Source organism: Pan troglodytes, chromosome 18, assembly GCF_028858775.2.
Source record: "Pan troglodytes isolate AG18354 chromosome 18, NHGRI_mPanTro3-v2.0_pri, whole genome shotgun sequence".
In the NCBI taxonomy this organism is placed as follows: Eukaryota; Metazoa; Chordata; class Mammalia; order Primates; family Hominidae; genus Pan; species Pan troglodytes.
Window position 1 is genome coordinate 73,256,295 of NC_072416.2, and position 25,165 is coordinate 73,281,459.

Below are 25,165 nucleotides of genomic sequence, written 5' to 3' on the forward strand. Positions count from 1 at the left end.
CAGTTATGCAAGATGAGTAGTTCTGGGGAGATGCACAGCTATGTGACGATAGTTGACAATATTGTACACTTCAAATTTGCTAAGAAGATAGATCTTAAGTGTTCTCATCAGACAAATAACTATGTGAGGTGATGCACATGTTAATTAGCTTGATTATGGTGAATATTTCACAAATGTAGATATCGTCAAGTTGTACATCTTAAATATATAGATCTCAACAAATATATATACCTCAACAAAGTGGCCTTGGAAAAAAGGGAAAAAAGCTAGTTGCAGCACATGATACCTTATGGCCAGTTTTGTAACAACAACAAAAAAATCAAAGTGCGAACTTAATGTTACACGCAGTTAATCTTTAGAAAGGGAGATTATGGATACTTTCATTTTGTACATACATTCTAATTAAATACAGTTATAGATTATTTGTGTAATGTTTAAAAGCCAAGTTGTTGTATTTAAGCGGGAGGTGGTGAATTGTAATTCACGACCCACTCTGGGAAAAAAGAAAACAGTGCGGGGAAAAAAGAAAACAGTGCGGGCTAAGGAGATTATTTTGGTGGGTTCATCAGACCGCCTAACAAGGCGAAGACTTTCCTGAGAGTCCCTAAAGCCGCGGCCCCGGAGGCTTGTGGGAAATGTAGTCCCGAACGTGGATGGACCACCCCTCCGAGGACCCTGGGAACGGCGCGCGCCCCTGTTTCTGCGCATGTGCAGTGCTGCGAGCGCGCCGGTGGCCGCCCTTCCCCCACCACCAGCGGCGAGTGGGTGACAGAGCCCCCGTCTCCGCGCGTCTTCGCCTCCCTGCGCCGTGACCCGCTGTGGCACTGGGCCACGCGTGGAGGCTGCGCCCCTCCAGGTACGAGAGAGGCTTCTAGGTAGCTCCGTGCGGCCTGGGGCCGAGGGGAAGGAGATGAGGGATGGGCTCGTGCCCGCGCAGGGTGGGAGCCCAAACTTCGGCTACTCGTAGGCGGCAGTGACCCTCAGGGCGGCGTCCGGGGTTGCCCGGCGCTCGCCTCTGAACGGGGCCGGCGGGGCACGCCTGGCCGAACGTGCGGGGGCGGGGACGGCGGAGGGAAGGGCGGCTATGAGGCTTCGCCTTCTTCTCTTTGTCAGGAGATGCGCCTCCGACGGGCGGCGAAGGGCTCGGGCCGCGCGGGAGCGAGTCCTGGAGCCCCGGCGGGCGCGCGCGCGCGGGACGAGGCCCCGCCGGGGCGTGGTGGGGGTGTGGCCTGACACACCTGGCCACGCCCCGATGCCCGGTGCCTCGTGGGTGGAGGAAGGACTGGAGCCTGGTCAGTTGCCGGTGGTGAAGGAGAACCGTGACCCCTTTGTCAGAGGGTCTTCAGTGAGGTGTCCCCCTGATCCTGGCATCCACCCCGTGACTTCCAGCGTTATCATCTCCGTCGCTATCCCAGGAACACGGGAGGTTCAGAAGGGGAAAGTGATTTCCCTAAGGTCTCACAACCCGGTGGTACTTTATGTGAGCAGCAGATATTTTTTCATTTATCTTTTGATTTTACTCGCTGGTAGATTTTGCCATGTATACGTTTTGACGTTTTAAATTTCTCTCGGGTGGAATTTACTGTTTTTTCCGTTTGGGGCACCCAAAATTCTTCACTACTTTGAAATACGAAAGTTTTCCCATGATTCTGGTACAGTCACGCTCTGCATAACAGTGTTTCTGTCAACGAGGGACCTCATGTTAAATGGTGGTCCTATGTGATTGTAATACTATATTTTTGTATTGTACCGTTTCTTTTCTTTTTTTTTTTTCTTTTTTTTTTTTTTGAGACGGAGTCTCGCTCTGTCGTCCAGGCTGGAGTGCAGTGGCGCGATCTCGGCTCACTGCAGCCTCCGCCTCCTGGGTTCAAGTAGTGCTCTGCCTCAGCCTCCCGAGTAGCTGGGATCACAGGCGTGAGCCACCGCGCCGGGCCAGACACAATTTATTGATGTAACTGTTCCTCTAAATACTACTTTAACTACATCACTCAAATTTTTATATCTTGTATTTTCTTTTTTGTTGTTGTTTTTGAGACAGTGTCTCACTCTGTCACCCAGGCTGGAGTGCAGTGGCACTCAGCTCACTGAAACCTCTGCCTCCCGGGTTCAAGCAGTCCTCCTGGCTGGGATTACAGGCGCCCGCCACTACACCTGGCTGATTTTTTATTTTTAGTAGAGACTGGGTTTCACCATGTTGGCCCGGCTGGTCTAGAACTCTTGACCTCAAGTGATTCTCCCGCCTTGGCTTCCCAAAGTGCTGGGATTACAGGCATGAACCACTGCACCCAGCCTTTATATTGTGTTTTCATTACCATTCAATTCAAATTTTTTTAACTTCCCTTGTGACTTCATTTTTTACCCTTATTTATTTAGATTGTATTGCATAATTTCCAAGTTTTTGGAGATTTTCCAGATTTTTTTTTTTTTTTTTTTTTTTTTGAGACAGAGTCTCGCACAGTCTGGAGTGCAGTGGCAAGATCTCGGCTCACTGCAAGCTCCGCCTCCCAGGTTTACACCATTCTCCTGCCTCAGCCTCCCGAGTAGCTGGGACTACAGGCACCCGCCACCACACCTGGCTAATTTTTTTTTTTTTTTTTTTTGTATTTTTACTAGAGACGGGGTTTCACCGTGTTAGCCAGGATGGTCTCTATCTCCTGACCTGGTGATCCACCTGCCTCGGCCTTCCAAAGTGCTGGGATCACACACGTGAGCCACCGCACCCGGCCCAGATCTTTTTATATTATTGATGTATAGTTTAATTCTGATTTGGTCAGAATACTGTGTTACAAATTTCAATTATTTTAAATTTGTTGTGGTTTGTTTTTGTATTGTATTTTTGTTTCATTTTGTTTTAGTAGACTCCTGGTCTCAAGTGATCCGCTGACCTTGGCCTCCCAAAGTGCTTTACAGGCGTGAGCCACTGCGCCAGGCCTGTTGTAGTTTGTTTTAAGGTCGAGGATATGATGATCTCTCTGGGTAACTGTTTCGTGTGTATTTGAATAAATATTGTGCTGTTGATCGTAGAATCTTCCTTGATTGATTGATTGATTGATTGAGACAGGGTCTGTCTCTGTTGCCCAAGCTGGAGTGCAGTGGTTCTGTCACAGCTGTCTGCAACCTCAAACCTTTTGCCTCAGCCTCCCGAGTAGCTAGGACTGCAGGTGTGCGCCCTAATCCTTTTGCCTCAGCCTCCCGAGTAGCTAGGACTCAAGGTATGAGCCACCACACTCGGCTAATTTTCTGTATTTTTTGTAGAGACGAGGTTTTGCCATGTTGCCCAGGCTGGTCTCAAACCCCTGGGCTCAAGCATTCCACCCACCTTTGCCTCCCAGAGTGCTGGGTTTACAGGCATGAGCTACTGTGCCTGACCCTCTTTTTCCATTCTTTTATCTTTTTTTTTTTAAATTTCCTGACTCCTACAACTGATCATCCTTTTACTTTGAATGTAGCTATGTTTTTATATTTAAAACAAACTGCTTATAGACAGCACATGGTTTGGTCTTACTTTTTTTATATAATTTGACCTCTGTTATTTAATTGGTGTGTTTATGCCAATTATTTATATAGTTGTGTTAAAATCTACCATCTTGCTGGTTTTTTTCTGTTTTTCTTATTTGGTTTTGTTTCTGTTAAAATCTACCATCTTGCTGGTTTTTTTCTGTTTTTCTTATTTGGTCTTTGTTTCTGTTTACCTTTTTTTCTGTCTACTTTTGGCTTAAGTGGGTCTTTTTTATAATTACATTTTATCTCCACTGTTGTCTTATTGTATATTTGTAAAAATTTAACAGAGTTTTTGGTTGTTACCCTAAAGTTTAGTGGAACTTTAAAGATATCATACTGTTTTATGTCAATATACTTGGAACATTATACTCCCAATTTCATCCTCCCATCTTTTGCATTATTGTTGTCATACATGTTGCAGAATATTGACATATGCTGTAAACCCACAAAACCTTGCTACTATTTTTGCTTTAGATAATCTTTCACAGTGATTAAAAGCAAGAAAAAGTATCTATTGTGTTGATCCTCATTTTAACCATTCTCAAGAGATTTTCATTTATTTGTGTAGATTCAGGTTTTTGTCTGATGTCATATTTCTTCTATTTAAATAACTTCATTAAACATTTCTTCTAGTGCAGCTCTACTGATAATGAATTCGCTATGTTTTTGTTGTTTGAAAAAGGTGTTTTACTTCATTATCATTTTTGAAAGATATTTTTGCTGAGTATAGAATTCTTAGTTAATAGTTTTTTGCTTTAGTTGCTTTTTTGTTGTTGTTAAAGCACTTTAAGGATGTCACTACTTTGTTTTCTGGCTTAGTTTCTGATGAGAAGGTGGCTATGATTCATTATCTTGATTTTTCTATATATAATATGTCTTTTTTCCTCTGGCTGCTTTGAAGATTTTAACTTTGGTTTTCAGTTGTTTGGATACGATGTGTCCATGTGTGTTTTTGTTTGCGTTTAGTTTTTGATATTTTCCCTGTTTGGATAAATTGAGTTTCTTGGACCTGTGGTTTGATATTATTATTTTTGGAAAATTCTTGTCCATTATGCCTTCAAATACTTCTTTTCTCCTTTTGGAATTTCAATTACATGTTTATTAGACCATTTGATATTGTCTCACAGCCCTTGGATGCTCTATCCTTTTATGTTTTTCTTCCATTTCTCTTTGAGTTTCAGTTTGACCTATCTTCAAGTTTACTGAAACTTTTCTTAGCTCCTTTGTCTACTAATGAACCTGCTGAAAGATCAACTCTGTTACTGTACTTTTCTTAGCATTTCCATTTGATTTTTTCTTGCAGTTTCCGTCTCTGCTGAAATTCCCTATTTGTTTATTCATGTTGTCCACCTTTTCTAGTAAAGCCTTTAGTATATGAATCATAGTTGTGTTAAATGCCCTGTCTGATAATTTCAGCAGTTGAGGGTTCTATTGATTGTTTTGCCTCTTTTGATAGTGGATTATCTTAGTCTTGCCTTTATGGGTGTCTGATAATGTTAGATTGAAGATAGGTGCTGTTAGTATGATCTTTTCTGCCCCTTCTGAAGAGGCAAAGGGACTATCCCAGGAGGTGGTATTTTCCCAGGTGGTCTCTAGGGATTTCTAAACAAGTCATTCTAGGAGTTGTAAGGCAGGTCAGACCTTTAATAACAATGCCTTCCTTTTTCCTCTATTCCAGTTCTGCCTTCATAGTTCTCTGCCTTTGCCAAAAACTGCAGAAAATGAACAAATCCCAGGTGAGTTGTTTGTTTATTCCCCATTTTGCTTTTCAGTGCATTTAAGGAAGTTTATAAGGATCCAGAAAATGAAATAGAAAAGTATGAATAAGACACAAAGGAAACATAGCAAGAATAACTAATCAATACCAGCAGCCAAAAAGCAAATTGAGTTAATTAAATGTCTTGCATTGGTTATGAATACCAATTATTTGGTTCTGTACATTAGGTCTGAATAAATTTTATGGACCTTCATATAGATGGTGTTTTGGACAGCACCCCCAGAAACAACCAACTTTGAAAGGGTTATCACTTTATCTGTGGTTGTTTCATATAACATTCCTCAGTGCAAGTGCAGAAGATTATTGTATGTATTTGGTTTTTCCAGTCAGATTAGCCTAATGTCAGAGAATGCAGTAGATATGTGGGTTTGTATTTAAATTCCCCCACCCAAGCAGGTACCACTGTCATTACTTTCTTGTGTAGCTTTCCAGAGCTTATTTGTACATAATTACACGAGTACAAATAAAAGCACAAACGTAAGATAGCATGTTAATCATACTGTTCTGTTTATATGCATTCTGTTTTAATAGATTTCATTTTTTTTTAGAGCAGTTTTGGGTTTACAGAAAAATTGAATGGGGAATGCAGTGTGTTCCCATATACCCCCTCATTCCCAACCCCTACCCCCAGTTTCCTTTATTATTAATATATGCATTAATGTGTATATTGTTACAGTTGATGAGCCAATATTAATACTTTAAAGACCATAGTTTACAGTAGGGATCACTCTCTGTGTACATTCTGTGTATTTTGACCAATATATAATGACATGTATCCGTCACTATGGCATCATACAGAATAGGTTCACTGCCCTGAAAATCCCGTGCTCCGCCTATGCACCTCTCCCTCTGTCTCCCTAAGTCCCTAACACCCACTGATCTTTCTACTGTCTCATCTCCCTAGTTGTGTCTTTTCTAGAATGTCATATAGTTGGAGTCATGCAGTAGGTAGCCTTTTTAGATTGGTTTCCTTCACTTAGAAATATGCATTTAAGGTTCCTCCAAGTTCAAGACCATCCTGGCCAACACGGTGAAACCCCGTCTCTAGTAAAAAAAAGTACAAAAAATTAGCCAGGCGTGGTGGCGGGCGCCTGTAGTCCCAGCTACTCGGGAGGCTGAGGCAGGAGAATGGCGTGAACCCAGGAGGCGGAGCTTGCAGTGAGCCGAGATCGCGCCACTGAACTCCAGCCTGGGCAACAGAGCGAGACTCTGTCTCAAAAAAAAAAAAAGAGAAGGTTCCTCCAAGTCTTTTCTTGGCTTGATAACTCATTTCTTCTTAGTACTGAATATGTCATGATGTGATGTACCACGGTTTATTTATCCATTCACATATTGAAGGAACAGATAAACTTAGTGGCTTCCAAGTTTTGGCAATTATAAATAAAGCTGTTATAAACATCTGTGTGCAGGTTTTTTGGGGGCATGTTTTCAACTCAGTTGGATAAATACCAAGGCCCCTGGATCATACACTAAGAATATAATTAATTTTGTAAGAAACTGCCAAACTCCCTTCCATGTGGCTGTACCATTTTACATTCCCACATTCTCACCAGCAATGAATGAGAGTTTTTTTTTTTTTTTTTTTTGGTTTTAAGGAGCGGAAAGTTTAATAGGCAAGAAAGAAAAGAGAAGGCCGAAGGAAGAGGCTCCCCTGTACAGAGACAGAGGGAGGGGGGCTCCAAAGCCGAGAGAGGGAACCCCCTGAATGAGACTTTCTACGGCCCTGCATCCTCACCAGCATTTTGTGTTGTCAGTGTTCTGGATTTTAGCCATTTTATTTATTTATGTTTTCAATTTTTATTTTTTTTGAGATGGAGTCTTGCTCTGTCACACAGGCTGGAATGTAGTGGCGCGATCTTGGCTCAGTGCAACCTCCACTTCCCAGGTTCAAGTGATTCTCCTGCCTCAGCCTCCCGAGTAGCTGGGATTACAGGTGCGCACCACCATAGCCTGGCTAATTTTTGTATTTTTAGTAGAGATGGGGTTTCACCGTGTTGATCAGGCTGGTCTCGAACTCCTGGGCTCAAGTGATCCACCCACCTTGGCCTCCCAAAATGCTGGGATTACAAGCGTAAGTCACTGTGCCTGGTTATGGTTTGTGTTTCAATCTCTTAATTATGTGATTTGATTTTGTTTTGTTTTTGAGACAGGGTCTCGCTCTGTCACCTAAGTGGGAGTGCAGTGATGTGAACACGGCTTACTGCAGCCTCGACTTGCTGGACTCAAGCAATCCTCCTGCCTAAATCCCCGCAAGTAGCTGGGACTACAGGCACATGCCGCCATGCTTAGCTAATTTTTTGTATTTTTTTGTAGAGATGGAGTTTTGCCCTGTCGCTCAGGCTCATCTCGAACTCCTGAGCTCAAGCAATCCATGTCCACCTCAGTCTCCTAAAGTGCTGGCATTACAGGTGTGAGCCACCGTGCTCAGCCCAATTATGTGTTTTTTAAATCATTCAGTAACATATCTTTGAAGTATTTCCATATCAGAGCATAGAGGTTGCTCATTCTTTTTTTTCCTAATCTTTAATTGTGTGACACATGTACAGAATAGTATATTAAGACATAACACTCTTTAAATGTGTTATAACAACATATATAACAAATATATATGCATTAAAGAACAATAATAAAATGGGTGCCCATGTAGGCACCACAGTTAAGAAATAGAACATTATCTGTTCTTTATGACAAATTTTCTGATTGAATCCGCCTAGTAGATAGCCACTATCTTGACATTTTTCTTAATAGTTCCCTTGCTTTCCTTAAAGACTTTACCACTTAGATATATTCTTAATCTAATATTCAGTTGATAAACTATAACTGGGATTAATATCACTTATAGTCTTAATATAAAATTTAGTTAACAAACTATAACTGGAATTAATATTGCCTTGGTTTGCATAATCTTTTGTCTGATTGGTGGAGGTTTTTTTTTCCTTTCAGACATGTAAGATCTAAAAGATGCATCCGTGGGCCCTTTGCCAAGACTTAGGTTATCATTTATTTTTTAAATTACACTAGCTAGTGTTAGCTAAGAAGAAATGAAACCACTCATGTATTGCTGGAGATAGTATAGAATGATACAGCCTTACTGGGAGCAATGTGGCAACACCAAGCAAATTTAGCAGTGTAAAGCAGCTGTGTCTAGAAATTTGGCTACTGTTAGGGCCAGGTGTGGTGGGTCACGCCAGTAATCCTAGCACTTTGGGAGGCCGAGGTTGGTGGATCACTTGAGGTCAGGAGATCGAGACCAGCCTGGCCAACATGGCGAAACCCTGTCTTTACTAAAAATACAAAAAAAATTAGCCGGGCGTGGTAGCATGCGCCTGTAATCCCAGCTACTCCGGAGGCTAAGGCAGGAGAATCGCTTGAACCCAGGAGGTAGAGGCTGCAGTGAGCCGAGATCATGCTACTGCACTCCAGCCTGGGCAACAGAGTAAGACTCTATCTCAGAAAAAAAAAGAAAAGAAAAGAAATTTTGCTACTGTTGGACAAAGCCTCCCAGGAAAAGATGAGCTGAATTGAATTTCCAGGTATAGCCTGGCTTTGACTTTCCTGAGAGTTTACAGAAGTCCCGTTTGGGGAGGTCATTGGCAAGGTCATGAGAAGCATAGGGCTCAACATAGTTGGGCCGTGTGACAGGGTCAGAGTGTAGACTAGGTATTGAATTTTTGGTACGAATATAATTAGAGGGAGTGGGATGCTATGCATTTTCTGCATCTTGGTTCACTGGTGAATAGCCACCACGCAGGAGTAGATTAAAGCAGAACACTTCTGTGACATGAAATGACGGTTCTCATCTGATCCAAGGCAGTCTGGTATGGAGGGGAAAGACAGATGTCATCAGAACATGTTCAAGATAAGCCAAACTAAGTACAGTTAAGAATCTGGGCCAGGTTCACCCAAGCATTCTGCCCTCAGGTTAATAAAAAGTTGGTACAGTGGCCGCAGGTATCTTGTTGATGACAACCCTCAAAATGCCAGCTTTTGAATCACTGTGTTCCAGTCCGTAACTACAAGTAACGTGGTGTCAGTAGAGAATCAGTGCTATTTCGCCATCTCCCACCGCTGTCTCCTTCCCACTCCTAGGGATTTCCTTCCTCTCTCTCATGTTGATCTTTTGTTTGCAGCCTCTCTTTTTTGGATTACTGTTGTTTTATTGAAGTACATGCTTCAGCAGCTTCTTGAGAAAGGGTTTGTGAGAGGTATGTTTTTTAGGCTGAATTTCTGAAAATGTCTTTTTTTTTTTTTTTTTTTTTTGAGACAGTCTCACTCTGTCTCCCAGGCTGGGGTGCAGTGGTGTGATCTTGGCTCACTGCAATCTCTACCACCGGGTTCAAGCAGTTCTCCCGCCTCAGCCTCCTAAGTAGCTGTGATTACAGGTGTGTGCCACTACACGCGGTGAATTTTTGTATTTTTAGTAGAGACGGGATTTCACCCTGTTGGCCAGGCTGGTCTTGAACTCCTGGCCTCAAGTGATACGCCCTCCTCAGCCTCCCAAAATGCTAGGATTACAGGTGAGAGCCACTGCACCTGGCCTTCATTCTGTTCTGGTATTTGATTGATAGCTAGGTATGAATGTGGATTTGTCCATTCCTCACTTTAGTTCTGTCAGGCTTGATATGATTTGAAGCTATGTTAGTCATTGAATATATGGTTATGTATGTGTGCACACATATGATTCTGTCTTCCTGATGGACTTATCCTTTTATCATTTTGAAATGCCCCTCTTTATCCCTGATAATACTGCTTTTCTGATAAAAATAAAGCCATACCTATCTCTTCTGGGTTGGTTGGTTGGTTTGTTTTGAGACCGGATCTGGCTGTTACCCAGGCTGGAGTACAGTGGCTTGATCTTCACTCACTGCAGCCTTTGCCTCCTGAGCTCAAGTGATCCTCCCAGTATTTGGAACTACAGGCGCGTACCACCATGCTCAGGGAATTTTTGTAGTTTTGTTTTTGGTAGAGATGGGATCTCGCCAGGTTGCCCAGGCTGGTCTCAAACCCCTAGGCTTACGGGATCTGCCTACCTCAGCCTCCCAGAGTTCTGGGATTACAAATGTGAACCACCATGCCTGGCCCATACCTCCTTTGTTTTATGATTAGTGTTATGGTATATATTTTATTTTTGCTTCAACCTATTTATGTTCATATGTTTATAGTATATTTCCCCTAAATAGCTTGTAGTTTGGTCGTGGTTTTGATCCAGCCTGTTTCTTCTTTTTTTGAGACAGGGTCTTCCTCTGTTGCCCAGGGTGGAATTTAGTGGCATGAACACAGCTCACTGCAGCCTCCAGTTTCTTGATCCAGCCTATTTCTGTCTATTTCTTTTTTTTTTTTTTTTTTTTTTTTTTTTGAGACAGGATCTCTCTTTCTCACCCAGGCTGCAGTGCTGGAGTGAAGTGGTGTGATCTTGGCTCATTGCAGCCTCAAGCAGTTCTCCCACGTCAGCCTCCTGAGTAGCTGGGACTACAGGCCTGTGACAGTTAATTTTAATTTTTTTTATTTTTTTGTCGTGATGAGATCTTGCCTCCCAAAGGGCTGGGATTATAGGCGTGAGCCACCATGCCTGGCCTATTTCTGTCTTTTAATTGGTTTATTATTTTATTTGTGATTTTTTTTTTTTTACAGGCTTAGGTGAATTTCAGTGTGTCATTTTGCTATTTATTTTTAGTTGTCCTGTGTGTTCCTATTTTCCCTTTTATCTTTTTTTTAAGTGGTTGCTGTAGAGATTACAGCTTATAATCTTAACTGACCACCTCTATAATATTTTGCATATTACTTTACAGTTCGTCTGAAGTGTTTATGGGTTAAAACTAATATATAGGTATTGTCTACATCTGCTTCTTTTGGGTTGTTTATCTCTTGATTGTTTTTGTCTTGTCTTTTTTTTTTTTTTTTTTTGAGACAGAGTCTTGCCCAGGCTAGAGTGCAGTGGCTTGATCTCCATTCATTGCAACCTCTGCCTCCCAGGCTCAAGTGTTCCTCCCACCTCAGCCTCCTTAATAGCTGGGACTACAGGCACATGCCATTATGCCCAGCTAATTTTTGTAATTTTTGTAGACATGGAATTTCGTTGTGTTGTCCAGGCTGGTCTCGAACTCCTGGGCTCAAGCATTCCACCCACCTTAGCCGCCCAATGTGCTGGGATTTCAGGTATGCACCACATGCCTGGCCTCATTGTTTTGGCTTGCTTGATTTCTCCTTCCTTCCTTCCTTCCTTCCCTTCCCTTCCCTTCCCTTCCCTCCCTTCCCTTCCTTCCCTCCCTTCCCTCCCTCCCTCCCTCCCTCCCTTCCTTCCTTCCTTCCTTCCTTCCTTTCTCTCTCTCTCTTACTTTTCTTTTTTTTTTTTTTTTTTGACAGAGTCTTGGTTACCCCCAGACTGGGGTACAGTGACAACGCTCACAGTTCACTGTAGCTGTGACCTCCTGGGCTCAGGCACCCCTCCCACACCAGCCTCTTGTGAAGCTGGGTCCACAGACATGTGCCACTATGCCCAGCTAATTTTTGTACTTTTTTTAGACAGGGTTTTGGTATATTGCCCAAGCTGGTCTCAAACTCCTGGGCTCAATTTGTCCACCTGCCTCAGCCTCCCAAAGTGCTGGGATTACAGTCATGAGCCACTACACCTGGCCCTGGTTTTGCTTTTTCACATGTCTAGCAGTTTTGTTTGTATGCTGGATATGTTGTATGATACATAGCTCCTTCTAAAAAATGTTAAGTTTTGTCTGCCAGATAGCTAAATTATTGGCAGATGATTCTGATCCCGTTGGGGCATGTTTTAAGATTTGCAGGTGTGGGTCTATCGGTTTGGTCATACTCCTTTCTCCTAGGGTGTGCTCCGTCCTTCTAGGGCATGGCTTTTGTGGCATCTCAACTGTTTGCCAGTATCTCTATCTTGCTGGATTCAGACTGTCCCAGCTCCTCAGCACTGTGCAACCTCTGAAATCTCTACTCAGCTCTCAGTCTCACAGTCGATGCCACTAGTTGTCTCGGAGGCTTGCCCTCCACCTACACATATTAGGAACTAGCCAAAGATCTGAGGTGAATCTTTATGCAGAATGTTAAGGCTTCTCTATGGCTTCCTTAGCTCCATCACCCTATGTCTTACTCCATTTTGTGCTGCCATGGCAGAATACTTGAGACTAGGTAATTTATAAAGAACAGAAGTTTATTTTCTTGGCTGGGCAAGGTAGCCATGCCTGTAATCTCAGCACTTTGAAAGGCCAAGGTGGGTGGATCCCTTGAGGGCAGGAGTTTGAGACCAGTCTGGCCAACATGTACTAAACCCATCTGTACTAAACCCCATCTGTACTAAACCCATCTGTACTAAACCCCATCTGTACTAAACCCCATCTATACTAAAAATACAAAATTTAGCCAAGTGTGGTGGCTAACCCCATCTGTACTAAACCCCATCTGTACTAAAAATACAAAAATTAGCCAAGTGTGGTGGCACTTGCCTGTAACCCCAGCTACTTAGGTGGCTGAGGCACAAGAATCACTTGAACCCAGAAGGTGGAGGCTGCAGTGAGCTGAGATCACGCCACTGCATTCCAATCCGGGTGACAAAGCGAGACTGCCTCAAAAAAAAAAAAAAAAGGAAGAAATTTATTTTCTCACAATTCTAGAAGCTGAGAGTCCAAGATCAAGGTGCTGGTGAAGGCCTGGTCTCTTCTTCCAGGATGGCACTTGAAATGCTGCATCCTTCAGAGGGGAGGAGTGCTGTGTCCTGGCATGGCAGAAAGCAAAAGGGCAAAAAAGGAGATGAACTCCTTTCATCAAGCCCCGTTAGAAGGGCACCTAACCCCATTCACAAGGGGAGGAGCCTCTATGATCCAATCACCTCTCAAAGGCCACACCTCCCAATACTTAATTGGGGATTAAGTTTCAACATGAAATTTTAGAGAGTACAAAAATACTCAAACCATAGCATTGCCCCTAGATCCTAGTTGCTTTACAGACCCAAACACCAGTTTGTTTTTTTTTTAATTTATTTAATTAATTTTCAAGATGGAGTCTTGCTCTTGTTGCCCAGGCTGTAGTGCAGTGGCACCATCTTGGCTCATTGCCACCTCCGCCTTCCGGGTTCAAGCAATTCTCCTGCCTCAGCCTCCCGAGTAGCTGGGATTACAGGTGTGTGCCACCACGCCTGGCTAATTTTTGTATTTTTAGTAGAGACGGGGTTTCTCCACGTTGGCCAGGCTGGTCTCGAACTCCTGGCTGCAAGTGATCTCCCCGCCTCGGCCTCTCAAAGTGCTGGGATTACAGGCGTGAGCCACCGCGCCTGGCCAACAACACTCACTTCTGCTTGGGCTTTGTTGTTCTGTGCCGTGGTTCAGCATGATTGTAAATGTGTGGCTCTCCTCATAGATGCCTTTTGGTAATTGTAGCCCTACAGTGATTGCTCTCCTGTGCTTGCAAGTAATTATTTATTTTGTCCAGTTTTTATGGTTTGCCTGTCTGATAATTTTGAAGATACTGCTTTCTGGTGTAGTCAAGAGGTCTGAAGGCTTTCAGTCTACTTACTTGTAACCTATTCTCTCCTGAAACTCACAGGCTTTTCTCTTTGCAGCCAGTGTTCTGAAATTTCCTTCGAATTTTTTTCTTCCATTATACATGGTAGATTATAAGATTTCTTTATTTCACAGAAATACAAATAAAGCATAGTAGTTTTATGAAATATACATATTTATATATATATATATATATATATATTTTTTTTTTTTTTTCTGAGACGGAGTCTCACTTGTCATCCAGGCCGGAATGCAGTAGCACGATCTCGGCTCACTGCACCCTCCGCCTCCCAGGTTCAAGCGATTCCCCTGCCTCAGCCTCCCAGGTAGCTGGGACTACAGGCGCCCGCTACCGCGCCCGGCTAATTTTTGTATTTTTGGTAGAGACAGGATTTCCCCATGTTGGCCAGGCTGGTCTCGAACTCCTGACATCATGTGATCCGCCTACCTCGGCCTCCCAAAGTGCTGGGATCACAGGCGTGAACCACCGCGCCCAGCCGAAATATTTTTATGTATTAAAACAGTTGAAAGTAACATCAGTATGGTGCAGCTTTTGAGACAGGGTCTCACTTTGTCACCCAGGCTGGAGTGCGGTGGTGCAATCTCAGCTCACTGCAGCCTGGACCTCCTTGGCTCAAGCAGTCCTCCCACCTCAGCCCCCCATGTAGCTGGGACTACAGGCAGGCACCATCACGCTGGGCTTTTTGTATTTTTTTTTTAGAGATGGGGTCTCGCCCTGTTGCCCAGACTGGTCTTGAACTCCTGACCTTAAGTGATCCACCTGCCTTGGCTCCAAAGTGCTAGGATTACAGGCATGAGCCACTGCGTCCAGCCCAAGTATAGGTCAACTTAATTATCCACCTATTTTGCTGTCTAGTCAGTGCTTAACATTTTGACGTTTGCATGTATTGTGTATGTTGAAGATTTTTTAAAATATAATTTCAACTTATTTGAGATTTGGGGGTACGTGTGCAGATTTGTTACATAGATATTTTTCATGATGCTGACGTTTGGGGTATGATTGATCCTGTCACCAAGTAGTGAGAATAGTACCCAATAGTTTTCGCCTTTGCCCCCTCCCTTCCCTACCAGTAGATCCCATCTTTATGTTCGTGAGTACCCAGAGTTTAGCTCCCACTTATAAGTGAGGATATGTGCTATTTGGATTTCTGTTTGTGGTAATTCAGTTAGGATAATACCCTCCACCTGCATCCATGTTGCTGCAAAGGATATGATTTCATTCTTTTATATGGCTGTGGTTTTAAAATTTATATTACTTGTATTATAAGTGTATTAAAATGTAATTTTTCTGTTTTTTTTGGAAACAGTCTCGCTCTGTCGCCCAGGCTGGAGTGCAGTGGCACAGTCTTGGCTCGCTGCAAGCTCCACCTCCTGGGTTCAAGCGATTCTTCTGCCTCAGCCTCCCGAGTAGCTGGGATTACAGGCGCCCGCCACCACGCCCGGCTAATTTTTGTATTTTTAGTAGAGACGGGGTTCACCGTGTTGGCCAGGCTGATCTCGAACTCCTGACCTCGTGATCCGCCTGCCTCGGCCTCCCAAAGTGTTGGGATTACAGGCATGAGCCATTGTGCCTGGCCAATGTTTTTTATATTACAAAAATCATACATTAATTTTGTCTCTTACTGTCTCTATCATATGAGGATCTGCCCTCCCCAGCATGCATTGTTGTTGGTTTTTTTTTTTTTGAGTACATTCTTGCTCTGTTGCCCAGGCTAGAGTGTAGTAGTGTAGTGGCGTGATCTCGCTCACTGCAACTTTTGCCTCCCGGGTTCAAGGAATTCTCCTGCCTCAGCCTCCTGAGTAGCTGAGACTACAGGTGCCCACCACCATGCCCGGCTAATTTTTATATTTTTAGTAGAGACGGGGTTTCACCATGTTGTCCAGGCTGGTATCAAACTCCTGACGTCAGGTGATCCACCTGCCTCGGCCTCCCCAAGTGCTAGGATTACAGGTGTGGCCACTGCACCCAGCCTTTTTTTGTTTGTTTGTTTGAGACAGGGTCTTGCTGTGTCTCCAGGGCTGAAGTGCAGTGGCATGATCACGGTTCACTGCAGCCTTGACCTCCCAGGCCCAAGCTGTCCTCCTACCTGAACCTCCCACGTAGCTGGGACTACAGGTGTGCACCACCACGTCCAGCTAGGCGTTCTGTTGTTGTAGAGACAGGGTCTTGCCATGTTGCCCAGGGTGGTCTCAAACTCCTGAGCTGAAGCAGTCCTCCTGCGTCATCCTCCCAAATGCTGGGATTACAGGCATGAGCCACAGCACCAGCACTGTTTATGTCACCTCACTCAATCATAGAGCTAACCAGTATGTTTTGTGTGGGTGTACCCATGCTCTTTGTTTAATCACTTTTATATCATGAACAGGATTAGATAGAATTTTGGGTCATGTTATGTGCATTTTTTGGAATTCTGTTTATTGATGTTCCTGTGGACAGCTTCCTGTGCCTTTTGTTTTCAGTCTTTGTTACTTTGTTTATATTTTAGCTGGATTATTGAAGTTTGTGTTGTTTTTAAAATTTGCCTCTTGTAAAAATTGTATGTAGGTTTTTAAACCCTGAAGGTCTTAGTCTTTTAACAGACATTTATCCCATTTTTATTTTGATTACTGATTTTATCTGCTTTTCTTTCTCTGCTTATTTCCACCCTTTAAAGGTTTATATTTTTTCAGTACTTTCCTATTTTAAACAAAAGTTAATCAGAATTTTTCTTCCAAACATGGTACTTTCTTCCTGCCACAACTTCTAAGTTGATGACATCCAGAAATTAGTTTAAAACTTGCTTCCCCATTCCATATTTGCATACTTTTAATATGTTTTGCTGGTTTGCTATTGCTTTTTTTGCACATCCAACTGATTCTTGCTGGGCTTAATTTTGGTTTTGGTACATCTTTTAACAGTGGTAATAATGTCTGATACTTGACATCTATTATGTACTAGTCATCATTCTAGATCGGGGGTCTCAAACTCTGGCCCGTTGTCCAGATGGGCTGCTGCCTTGTTTTTATGTGACCCACAAGCTAAGAATGGTTTTTAATTTTAATGGTTGGGTGGGGGGGAATATCAAAAGAATATTTTGTGCTGTGAAAATGATTTGAAATAAAAATATGAAACTCAGATTTTAGTTTCCATAAGTTTATTTTTTTTTTTTTTGAGGCGGAGTTTCACTCGTTGCCCAGGATGGAGTGCAATGGCACGATCTCGGCTTACCGCAACCTCCACTTCCTGGGTTCAAGCGATTCCCCTGCCGCAGCCTCCTGAGTAGCTGGGATTACAGGCATGCACTACTATGCCCGGCTAATTTTGTATTTTTAGTAGAGACGGGGTTTCTCCATTTTGGTCAGGCTGGTTTCGAACTCATGACCTCAGGTGATCCACCCACTTCAGCCTCCCAAAGTGCTGGGATTACAGGCATGAACCATCGTGCCCAGCCTCCATGAATCGAGTTTTATTGGAACACAGCCATGCCTATTTGTTGACGTGTTGCCTATGCCTGTTTTTGTGGTATGATGGCCAAGTCGGTTTGTTTTAGCAGATACTACATGTAGCCTGAAAAAGAAAAATCTAGTTACTTGACCCTTTATAGAAAAAGTTTGTCAACCAACTCATTCTAAATACTTTCAGCCTTTTGAAGATTTGTCTTCTGACTTCCATTGTTTATGTTGAGAAATTAGCTGTCAGGTTTTTTGTACCTCTGAAGGCAATACCTGTTTTTTCCTCTGGGGTTTTTTCTGAGACAGAGTCTTGCTCTGTCACCCAGGCTCAAGTGCAGTGGGGCAGTATGGGCTCTCTGCAGCCTCCACCTCCCAGGTTCAAGCAATTCTCCTGTCCCAGCTTCCCGAGTAGCTGGGATTACAGGCGCCCTCTACCACACCCGGCTAATTTTTGTATTTTTAGTAGAGATGGGGCTTCACCATCTTTGCCAGGTTGGTCCCGAATGCCTGACTGTGATCTGCCCACCTCGGCTTCCTAAAGTGCTGGGATTACAGGCCTGAGCCTGGCCACCTCTGGGGTTTTAAATCAGTTTTGTTATATGCTGAGTGTTTTTTTTTTTTTTAATGTACTTATTGTACTTGGGGTTGCTGGTTTTAAAACTATAGCCTGGTGTGGGGTGTGTTGGAAAATTCTCAGCTGTTATCTCTTCAAATATTGTTTCCACTGCATTTTGCCCCTCCTGGGACTCCTGCTGCAAGTATATTAGACCTTTTTAGCTTGTCCCACATATCTTTTAGGCTCCTTAATGTACCTTTTGCATTTCAGTTTAGATATTTACTGACATTTTTTGACTAATCATTTCTTCAGCTGTTCTGGCCTGTTAAATTCAACCATGTATTTTTTAAAAAAAATTTCTACCATTTTTATGGCTTGAATGAGGGGATGGAGGGACAGAGATCCTTACTTGTACCTGGTATTTTACAGTTGGAAGTTCATTTTCTGCCTTAAAGAGTTAAAACTTTGACTATTTAAATATCGATGTCACAGAAATAATGCCTATGTGAGCTTTATTAGCACACTGGTAACACTGAATATCTAATGTGCTTGTCTCACAGTACACATCTTGAGAGCAGAAACAGTGTTTATTTTTTGAGACAGTCTTACTCTGTTGCCCAGGCTGGAGTATAGTGGTGCAGTCTTGGCTCACTGCAGCCTCTGCCTCCCGGGTTTAAGCAGTTCTCCTGCCTCAGCTCCACCACGTAGCTGGGAGTACAGGCATGTGCTACTATGCCCGACTAAATTTTTTTTAGTAGAGAGGGGATTTCACCATGTTGTCCAGGCTGGTCTCGAACTCCTGACCTCAAGTGATTCCCCCGCCCACCCACCCTCCCAAAGTGCTGGGATTACAGGTGTGAGCCACCGTGCCTGGCCAATAGTGTTTTATTAATCTGAGACACCTATCAAATATGACAGTGCCAGAGATATAGGGGAATCTGAATAAATCTCAACTATTTATAAAAATGTATTTTGGAAGACATGAACAAAAACAGTGAACAAGATGTATCGTTGGTGTAATATATAGATTTTCATGATGAATGACAAAGTTTTCATCTATCCTTTCTCTATCACCAAATGATCATCTTAGGATGAATAACAATATGCCATTTCAGGGATCAGTTTCATTCACGGATGTGACTGTGGACTTTACCCAGGAGGAATGGGAACAACTGGACCCCTCTCAGAGGATCCTATACATGGATGTGATGCTGGAGAATTATAGCAACTTACTTTCAGTGGGTAAGGACGGTTTTCAGGTACAGCTCACCATGTGCCTAGAGGTATTTATGTCCTGTCTCAGTGACCAGAAATGAGCTTCTGAATTACTAAATGTTTTTGGCCTAAGTCTTCAGGTGTTAAACCTGAGAGATCTTGCAGCCTTTAAAGCTCTACCTCCTTTCCTTTAAGGCTTCTGAAGTCCAAGCAATTAGGAGCTATGTCCCATTAGTAAATGGCTGTCAAGCCATATGCAATTTTCAAGTTGGAGCAACGAGAAGAGTTTTGGGTAGCATAGAGTTGTCAATTCAGAACGTTCTAAGGGAGATAGGACGGGAGAGAGGGAGAAGCAGAAGCCAGTGGAATTAGTATCCAGAGGATTATGAGCAGCTCAGTACCTTTGAAATACTTTTCAGGAATCTGTTTTTCAAATCCCTAACCCTTAAGTATAGCTGAGGACAGATGACCTGTACCTCAATCTCTGAAGCATACCTCCAAATATCTGTCTCTCCCTGCTTACCTTTTTCTTTTTTCCTGTTTAATCTTATAGATATTTGCCTGTCACACTTGAGCCCTGAAACTTTCCTAACATATCTTAAACTTCTGTTGTAACTAGTTGCTCTTTCATTAGCATTCTCACTTTGCCAGAATGGTAACGTTTGTATTTTCGCTCATAAGAATCGGTGTAGTGGCCTTAAGATGATAGATTTTTCAGTATGAGAGTGACAGTGTTGTCCTGGACAAAATGGCAGCAGGATCACAATAAGATAACCAGCAATAACGTAAGATGAAGGTCTAGATTGTGGCTGGGTAATTTTAAATTGTTTTCAGCTTTTTAGATTTAGGGGTACATAGGTGTATTCTGTGATGCTGCGGTTTGGGTTTGATTGATCCTGACACCTAGGTCGTGAGCATGGTACCCAGTAGCTTTTCAACCCTTGCCTCCCTTTCCCACCAACCAGTGTGTCTACTGTTGCCATCCTTATGTCCGTGAGTACCCAGTGTTTAGCTCCCATTTGTGAGCCTCGACGTTACTGAAAAGGACACGATTTCATTTTTTATGGCTGAGTAGTATTGTGTCTTGTACATGTACCATTCTTTTCCAGTCCACCATTAATGGGCACCTAGGTTGATTCCATGTCTTTGCTATCATGCATAGTGCTGTGATGAACCTACGAGTGGGCATGTGTCTTTTTGGTAGAATCTTTGAGACAGGGTCTCATTCTGTCACCCAGGCTAGAATCCAGTGGTGACATCACGGTGCACTGTAGCGTCCACCTCCTGGGCTCAAGTAGTCTTCCCACCTCAGCCTGGAGTAGCTGGGACCACAGATACACACCACCATGTCCTGCTAATTATTTTTTACTTTTGTAGAGACAAGTTCTCTGTAGAACTCCTGACCTCAGGCCAGGCGCCGTGGCTCATGCTTGTAATCCTAGCATTTTGGGAGGCTGAGGCGGGCAGATCACCTGAGGTCAGTTCAATACCAGCACCAACAACATGGTGAAAACCCCTCTCTACTAAAAATACAAAATAAGCTGGGCATGGTGGCATGTGCCTGTAATCCCAGCTACTCGGGAGGCGGAGGTTGCAGTGAGCTGAGATCACGCCATTATACTCCAGCCTGGGCAACAGAGACCGACCCCATCTCAAAAAAACAAAAATAAGACCTCCTGACTTCAAGTGATCCTCCTGCCTTGGCCTCCCAAAGTGCTGGGATTACAGGCATGAGCCACTGTGCCTGGCCAGATGATTTTTAATGGGATTGCTAGGTGAAAGGGTAGTTCTGAATTATTTGAGAAATCTTCAGACTGTTCTCCACAGTGGCTGAACTAATTTAAATTCCCACCAACAGTGTATCTTAGCCTTGCCAGTATCTGTTGTTTGACTTCATGAACCTGGGTAACTTCATCCTTAAGATGCTGAACACATTGAAAGAAGTAGGCTGGGCATGGTGGCTCATGCCTGGAATGTTGAGAGGATCCCTTGAGCCCAGTAGGTCAAGGCTGCAGTGAGCTATGATTGTGCCACTGCACTCCAGCCTGGGCAACTGAGGGAGACCCTATCTCTAAATAGGAATGGAAGAAAAGTAGGATATGATAGTGAAAACATGTTCACTCTCCCAGCAACTTCAGTAGAAAAAAAAAAGCAATAAAACCAGCAGCAGTCAGTGATCCTGTGGTAAGGGTTGTGTATCTCTTAGCGAATGAGGTTCCGGATTTTACCTTACCATTTGCAAGATTCTCACTTAAGAGATTTGGAGCTCTGCTATCTGGTTGTCACTGCAAACCTGTGAGAAGTGCTGTTCTCTGGAAATCATTTTGGTAAAGATGAACAGTAGAAAAAAAGGAGAAAAAGCTTAGAACTATGCAGACTGGTGCTGGTTCTACCACAGTAGTCCGAGTTTAGCAAATAAGACCATTAGTCGAGATCTGCTTAGGTGTTTCCCTTTAATTCCCTCATCTGCTTAATTTCTCGGTCTCTGTGCTAACTGCAGTGTCCTTAAGAACACTATGAATCTCCATCCCTGGCATTGCCAGCCTTCTCATATTGTGTTCTGTTTTCTGTCTCATTTCACCCTCTCTGCCCACTTTAAGGTCATTTTGTCATCTGGCAATGCTACTTGTATTGATTTTGGTTTGGTTTTGTTTTTTTAACCGCAAGCTATTACCTTTCTCTTTCAAAGTTTGAAAGGAAACATTTGCGCTGGGAATTTTTTAATATTGGGAGACTGGGTCCCAAACTAAAGAGTCAGCCCTGTGATAGAATACGTGTGAAGACTTCCCATTCGGTAACATTACAGCAGAGGCATTGACAAGGTTCTTTTCATTGTGCTCTCTATCCTAGAAGTGTGGAAGGCTGATGACCAGATGGAGAGAGACCACAGAAACCCAGACGAGCAGGCGAGGCAATTTTTAATTCTTAAGAACCAAACCCCAATTGAGGAAAGAGGCGATCTCTTTGGAAAAGCACTTAATCTGAACACAGACTTTGTTTCTTTAAGACAAGTACCTTATAAATATGACTTATATGAAAAAACTTTGAAATATAATTCAGACTTGCTTAATAGTAATAGAAGCTATGCAGGAAAGCAGACTGATGAGTGTAATGAATTTGGAAAAGCACTTCTCTACCTGAAGCAAGAGAAAACCCACAGTGGAGTAGAATATTCTGAATACAATAAAAGTGGAAAAGCCCTCAGCCATAAAGCAGCCATTTTTAAACATCAGAAAATAAAAAACTTGGTTCAACCTTTCATTTGTACTTACTGTGACAAGGCTTTCTCCTTTAAGTCACTCCTCATTAGTCATAAGAGAATACATACTGGAGAAAAACCATATGAATGCAATGTATGTAAGAAAACCTTCTCCCATAAGGCCAACCTCATCAAACATCAGAGAATTCACACTGGGGAGAAACCTTTCGAGTGTCCAGAATGTGGAAAAGCTTTCACCCACCAGTCAAACCTCATTGTACACCAGAGAGCACATATGGAGAAGAAGCCCTATGAGTGCAGTGAATGTGGAAAGACATTTGCCCAAAAGTTTGAACTCACCACACACCAGAGAATTCATACAGGAGAGCGACCCTATGAGTGTAACGAATGTGCAAAAACCTTCTTTAAGAAGTCAAACCTTATCATACATCAGAAGATTCACACGGGGGAGAAACGCTATGAGTGCAGTGAATGTGGAAAATCCTTTATCCAGAACTCACAGCTCATCATACACATGAGAACTCATACAGGCGAGAAACCCTATGAATGTACTGAGTGCGGCAAAACTTTCAGCCAGAGGTCAACTCTTAGATTACACTTGCGAATCCACACAGGAGAGAAACCGTATGAGTGTTCCGAATGTGGGAAGGCCTTTAGCAGGAAGTCCCGACTCAGTGTCCATCAGAGAGTTCACATCGGGGAGAAACCCTGAAACTCCAGCCAGGTTGTACTGTGGAAAACTCCTGCCAGAACTCTTCAAGCGGGTGAGAAACCTCATGACAGTATTGAGGGAACATGGGAATTCATACTGAGATGCAATCTCTCAACTCAAAAATGTATTAAAAATAGGATCCCATGAGAACATTATACTGGAAGTTACATGTGATACCCAGCTAAAGAATACATATCAGAATATATCCAGTTGTAAATAGCCATACCCAGTTGTACTACAATGAGCTTTTTAAAATCTTGAATGAATTGAGTATTCTAGACAGCAGCATAAGAAATATACAAACAGTATCCTATGAATTTAGTGGTTTTATGTGGATATGCCACAAAACACAAGTGGTATGCTTTAGATCTGCACATGTGAATTTAGCATAATCACTGGGAATTTGAAATTCTTGTCCTCTGTGATAATTAGGACATAACAAGATTTTCCATACTAAACATCACATGTGTTTTTCAGTATCTCTGCAATCCAGTATGCATTCCAAATGAAATGTGTAACACATTTAAAGTAGCATGGAACCTACGTCTTTCCCTACTGCTTGCTGGCATATATCAGTTGGTATGAACATTGTTCTTGAGCTGCCTCTTAGGAAACAGAAGACAGTGTTGAAGTTTTCCCTGCTTCTGGTTTGCTGAAGATTTTCTAGAAGCACTATTTACACAAATATGCAAATGTGAAATAACTGATCAATAACATGAAGGAGGCAGACATGAGCTGTACTACTCAGTATGCACCACAGAATAGGAGTTTGCCGTGTAAAGACAACATCCCCATTCATCATGCTCTTATTTTCCCATGGGATATTTGCATACAAATGCATGTCTGTTACCAAAATATTGTGTAACACAGACAAACCACCTGTTTTTGTCTTTCCTTGTTTCCCTTAATATTTCATGAATTGTCTAGCAAAAATGGTAGGATGCTTCTGTAGTTCACAAATGTTACATTTCAGAGACTTTAGAGGAAAAATTATTTTAAATAACTGTCAACTGTTTCATTGCTTTTTAAATTTTTCATGTGCATAACCCCCTTTAGAAGTGAATTTTTACACTATTTTGTTGTTTAAAGGAGGCATTTCTACTTCTTTGAGTTTTGCTGTTGCCAACCTAAAACATTTCCCTTTAGAACATGAGTTATAAGTTATTACTTTTCCTTTAAATGTTTACACTTTTATGTCAGATTTTTCAGTGGTCTCTCCATATATTAACAAGAATTGTTGTGTAACTCAAAGATTTGCTTTTATAGACTTGATTTCAAATTCTTAAGTTCAGCCTTTCCCTATCAATCACAAATCATGTATTGGAAATTATAAACGGCAACCAAAAACTGGCTTTTAAAAAATATTTTTGGATATCATTGATGTGCTGTCACACTATATATTAATTTGAGTGACTTTCTGAACAAATTTATCCAGAACATCCATAGCCCAATAAGCTTTTGTCTAAGTTGTCATCTTACTTACTCACAAAGGAGGGGAAAACGTTATTTTCATAGCTGCTTTTAGAAATGTAAATTGTAACAGCCTCCTTGGAAAACATTGTGAGTCTGTTTTAACATTAATATACTCTTACAACCTAGGAATCTCCTGGGAATCTATCCCTAAGGAATAAAAAGTGCCAGTACTTAAGATTATATGTTTACTAATGTATATTGTATTTTTTGGTAAGGACCAAAAAAAAAAAAAAAAACACAAAAAAAGAAAAAAGACCATCAGTAAGGGAATGGATGAATAAATTGTGGTAAAAACATACCATGGCTGAATGGTATTTCCTTGAAAAGAATGTGTGGGAACAAACTCCAAACTTCTCTAGGTCAAATGAGGAAAGCAAGAGAGGAGAGAGAGAGTGTATGTGTGTGTGTAGCAGTTTTTACAAAATAAAGATAAACCCTTATATATGTGTGTCTTTGTATATGATTTTATGGGCCTGGTGAATAGAATTCCTTCCATTTTTAACCTGTGGACCTCACCAGCTTTATCAGTGAGGGCTTTAGCAGTAAACTGAATTAGCGCCATATGAAAGGATGACTTGGAGAATGAGAGAAGGATTAAGGGAACAAACAACGGATGGTAAGGAATCCAGAGACCAGTGGTGCCAAGAAGCTGTTGTCTCCCTAGGGACAAAAGGAAGAAATGGTGTTTCAGAGCCCAGTGAGAGCCAAAATGTTGGAAGGTCTCTTTCCTGTAGGAGATAGA

The 25,165-nt window shown here is 42.4% G+C and overlaps 1 protein-coding gene across 9 annotated transcripts; it reads left to right on the forward strand.

Annotated features, from left to right (window-relative positions):
• Positions 1 to 696: 696 nt before the first annotated feature.
• On the forward strand, positions 697 to 24,865 carry ZFP1 (ZFP1 zinc finger protein). Of its 9 annotated transcripts, none has more exons than XM_063797436.1 (4): positions 697 to 856; positions 5,180 to 5,237; positions 18,919 to 19,062; positions 21,869 to 24,865. In XM_063797436.1, exons 2-4 carry the CDS (start codon positions 5,223 to 5,225, stop codon positions 21,938 to 21,940), a joined length of 231 nt encoding a protein of 76 aa, XP_063653506.1. In that variant the 5' UTR covers positions 697 to 856; positions 5,180 to 5,222; the 3' UTR covers positions 21,941 to 24,865. The 9 variants fall into 9 exon arrangements, with proteins under 9 accessions (XP_063653506.1, XP_523420.3, XP_063653505.1 ...); XM_523420.9 differs by having other exon boundaries at positions 18,919 to 19,045; XM_063797437.1 differs by lacking the exon at positions 697 to 856 and adding an exon at positions 1,250 to 1,480.
• Positions 24,866 to 25,165: the final 300 nt, after the last annotated feature.

Excerpts from the sequence above, each read along its gene's own strand:
- ZFP1 (XM_009431253.5), top strand. The coding sequence starts at position 1,253 with ATGCCCGGTGCCTCGTGGGTGGAGGAAGGACTGGAGCCTGGTCAGTTG. Across the intron at positions 1,481-5,179 it reads ACAACCCGGTGGTACTTTAT|TTCTGCCTTCATAGTTCTCT; the intron begins GTGAGCAGCAGA and ends CCTCTATTCCAG. Across the intron at positions 5,238-21,868 it reads AGAAAATGAACAAATCCCAG|AAGTGTGGAAGGCTGATGAC; the intron begins GTGAGTTGTTTG and ends TCTCTATCCTAG.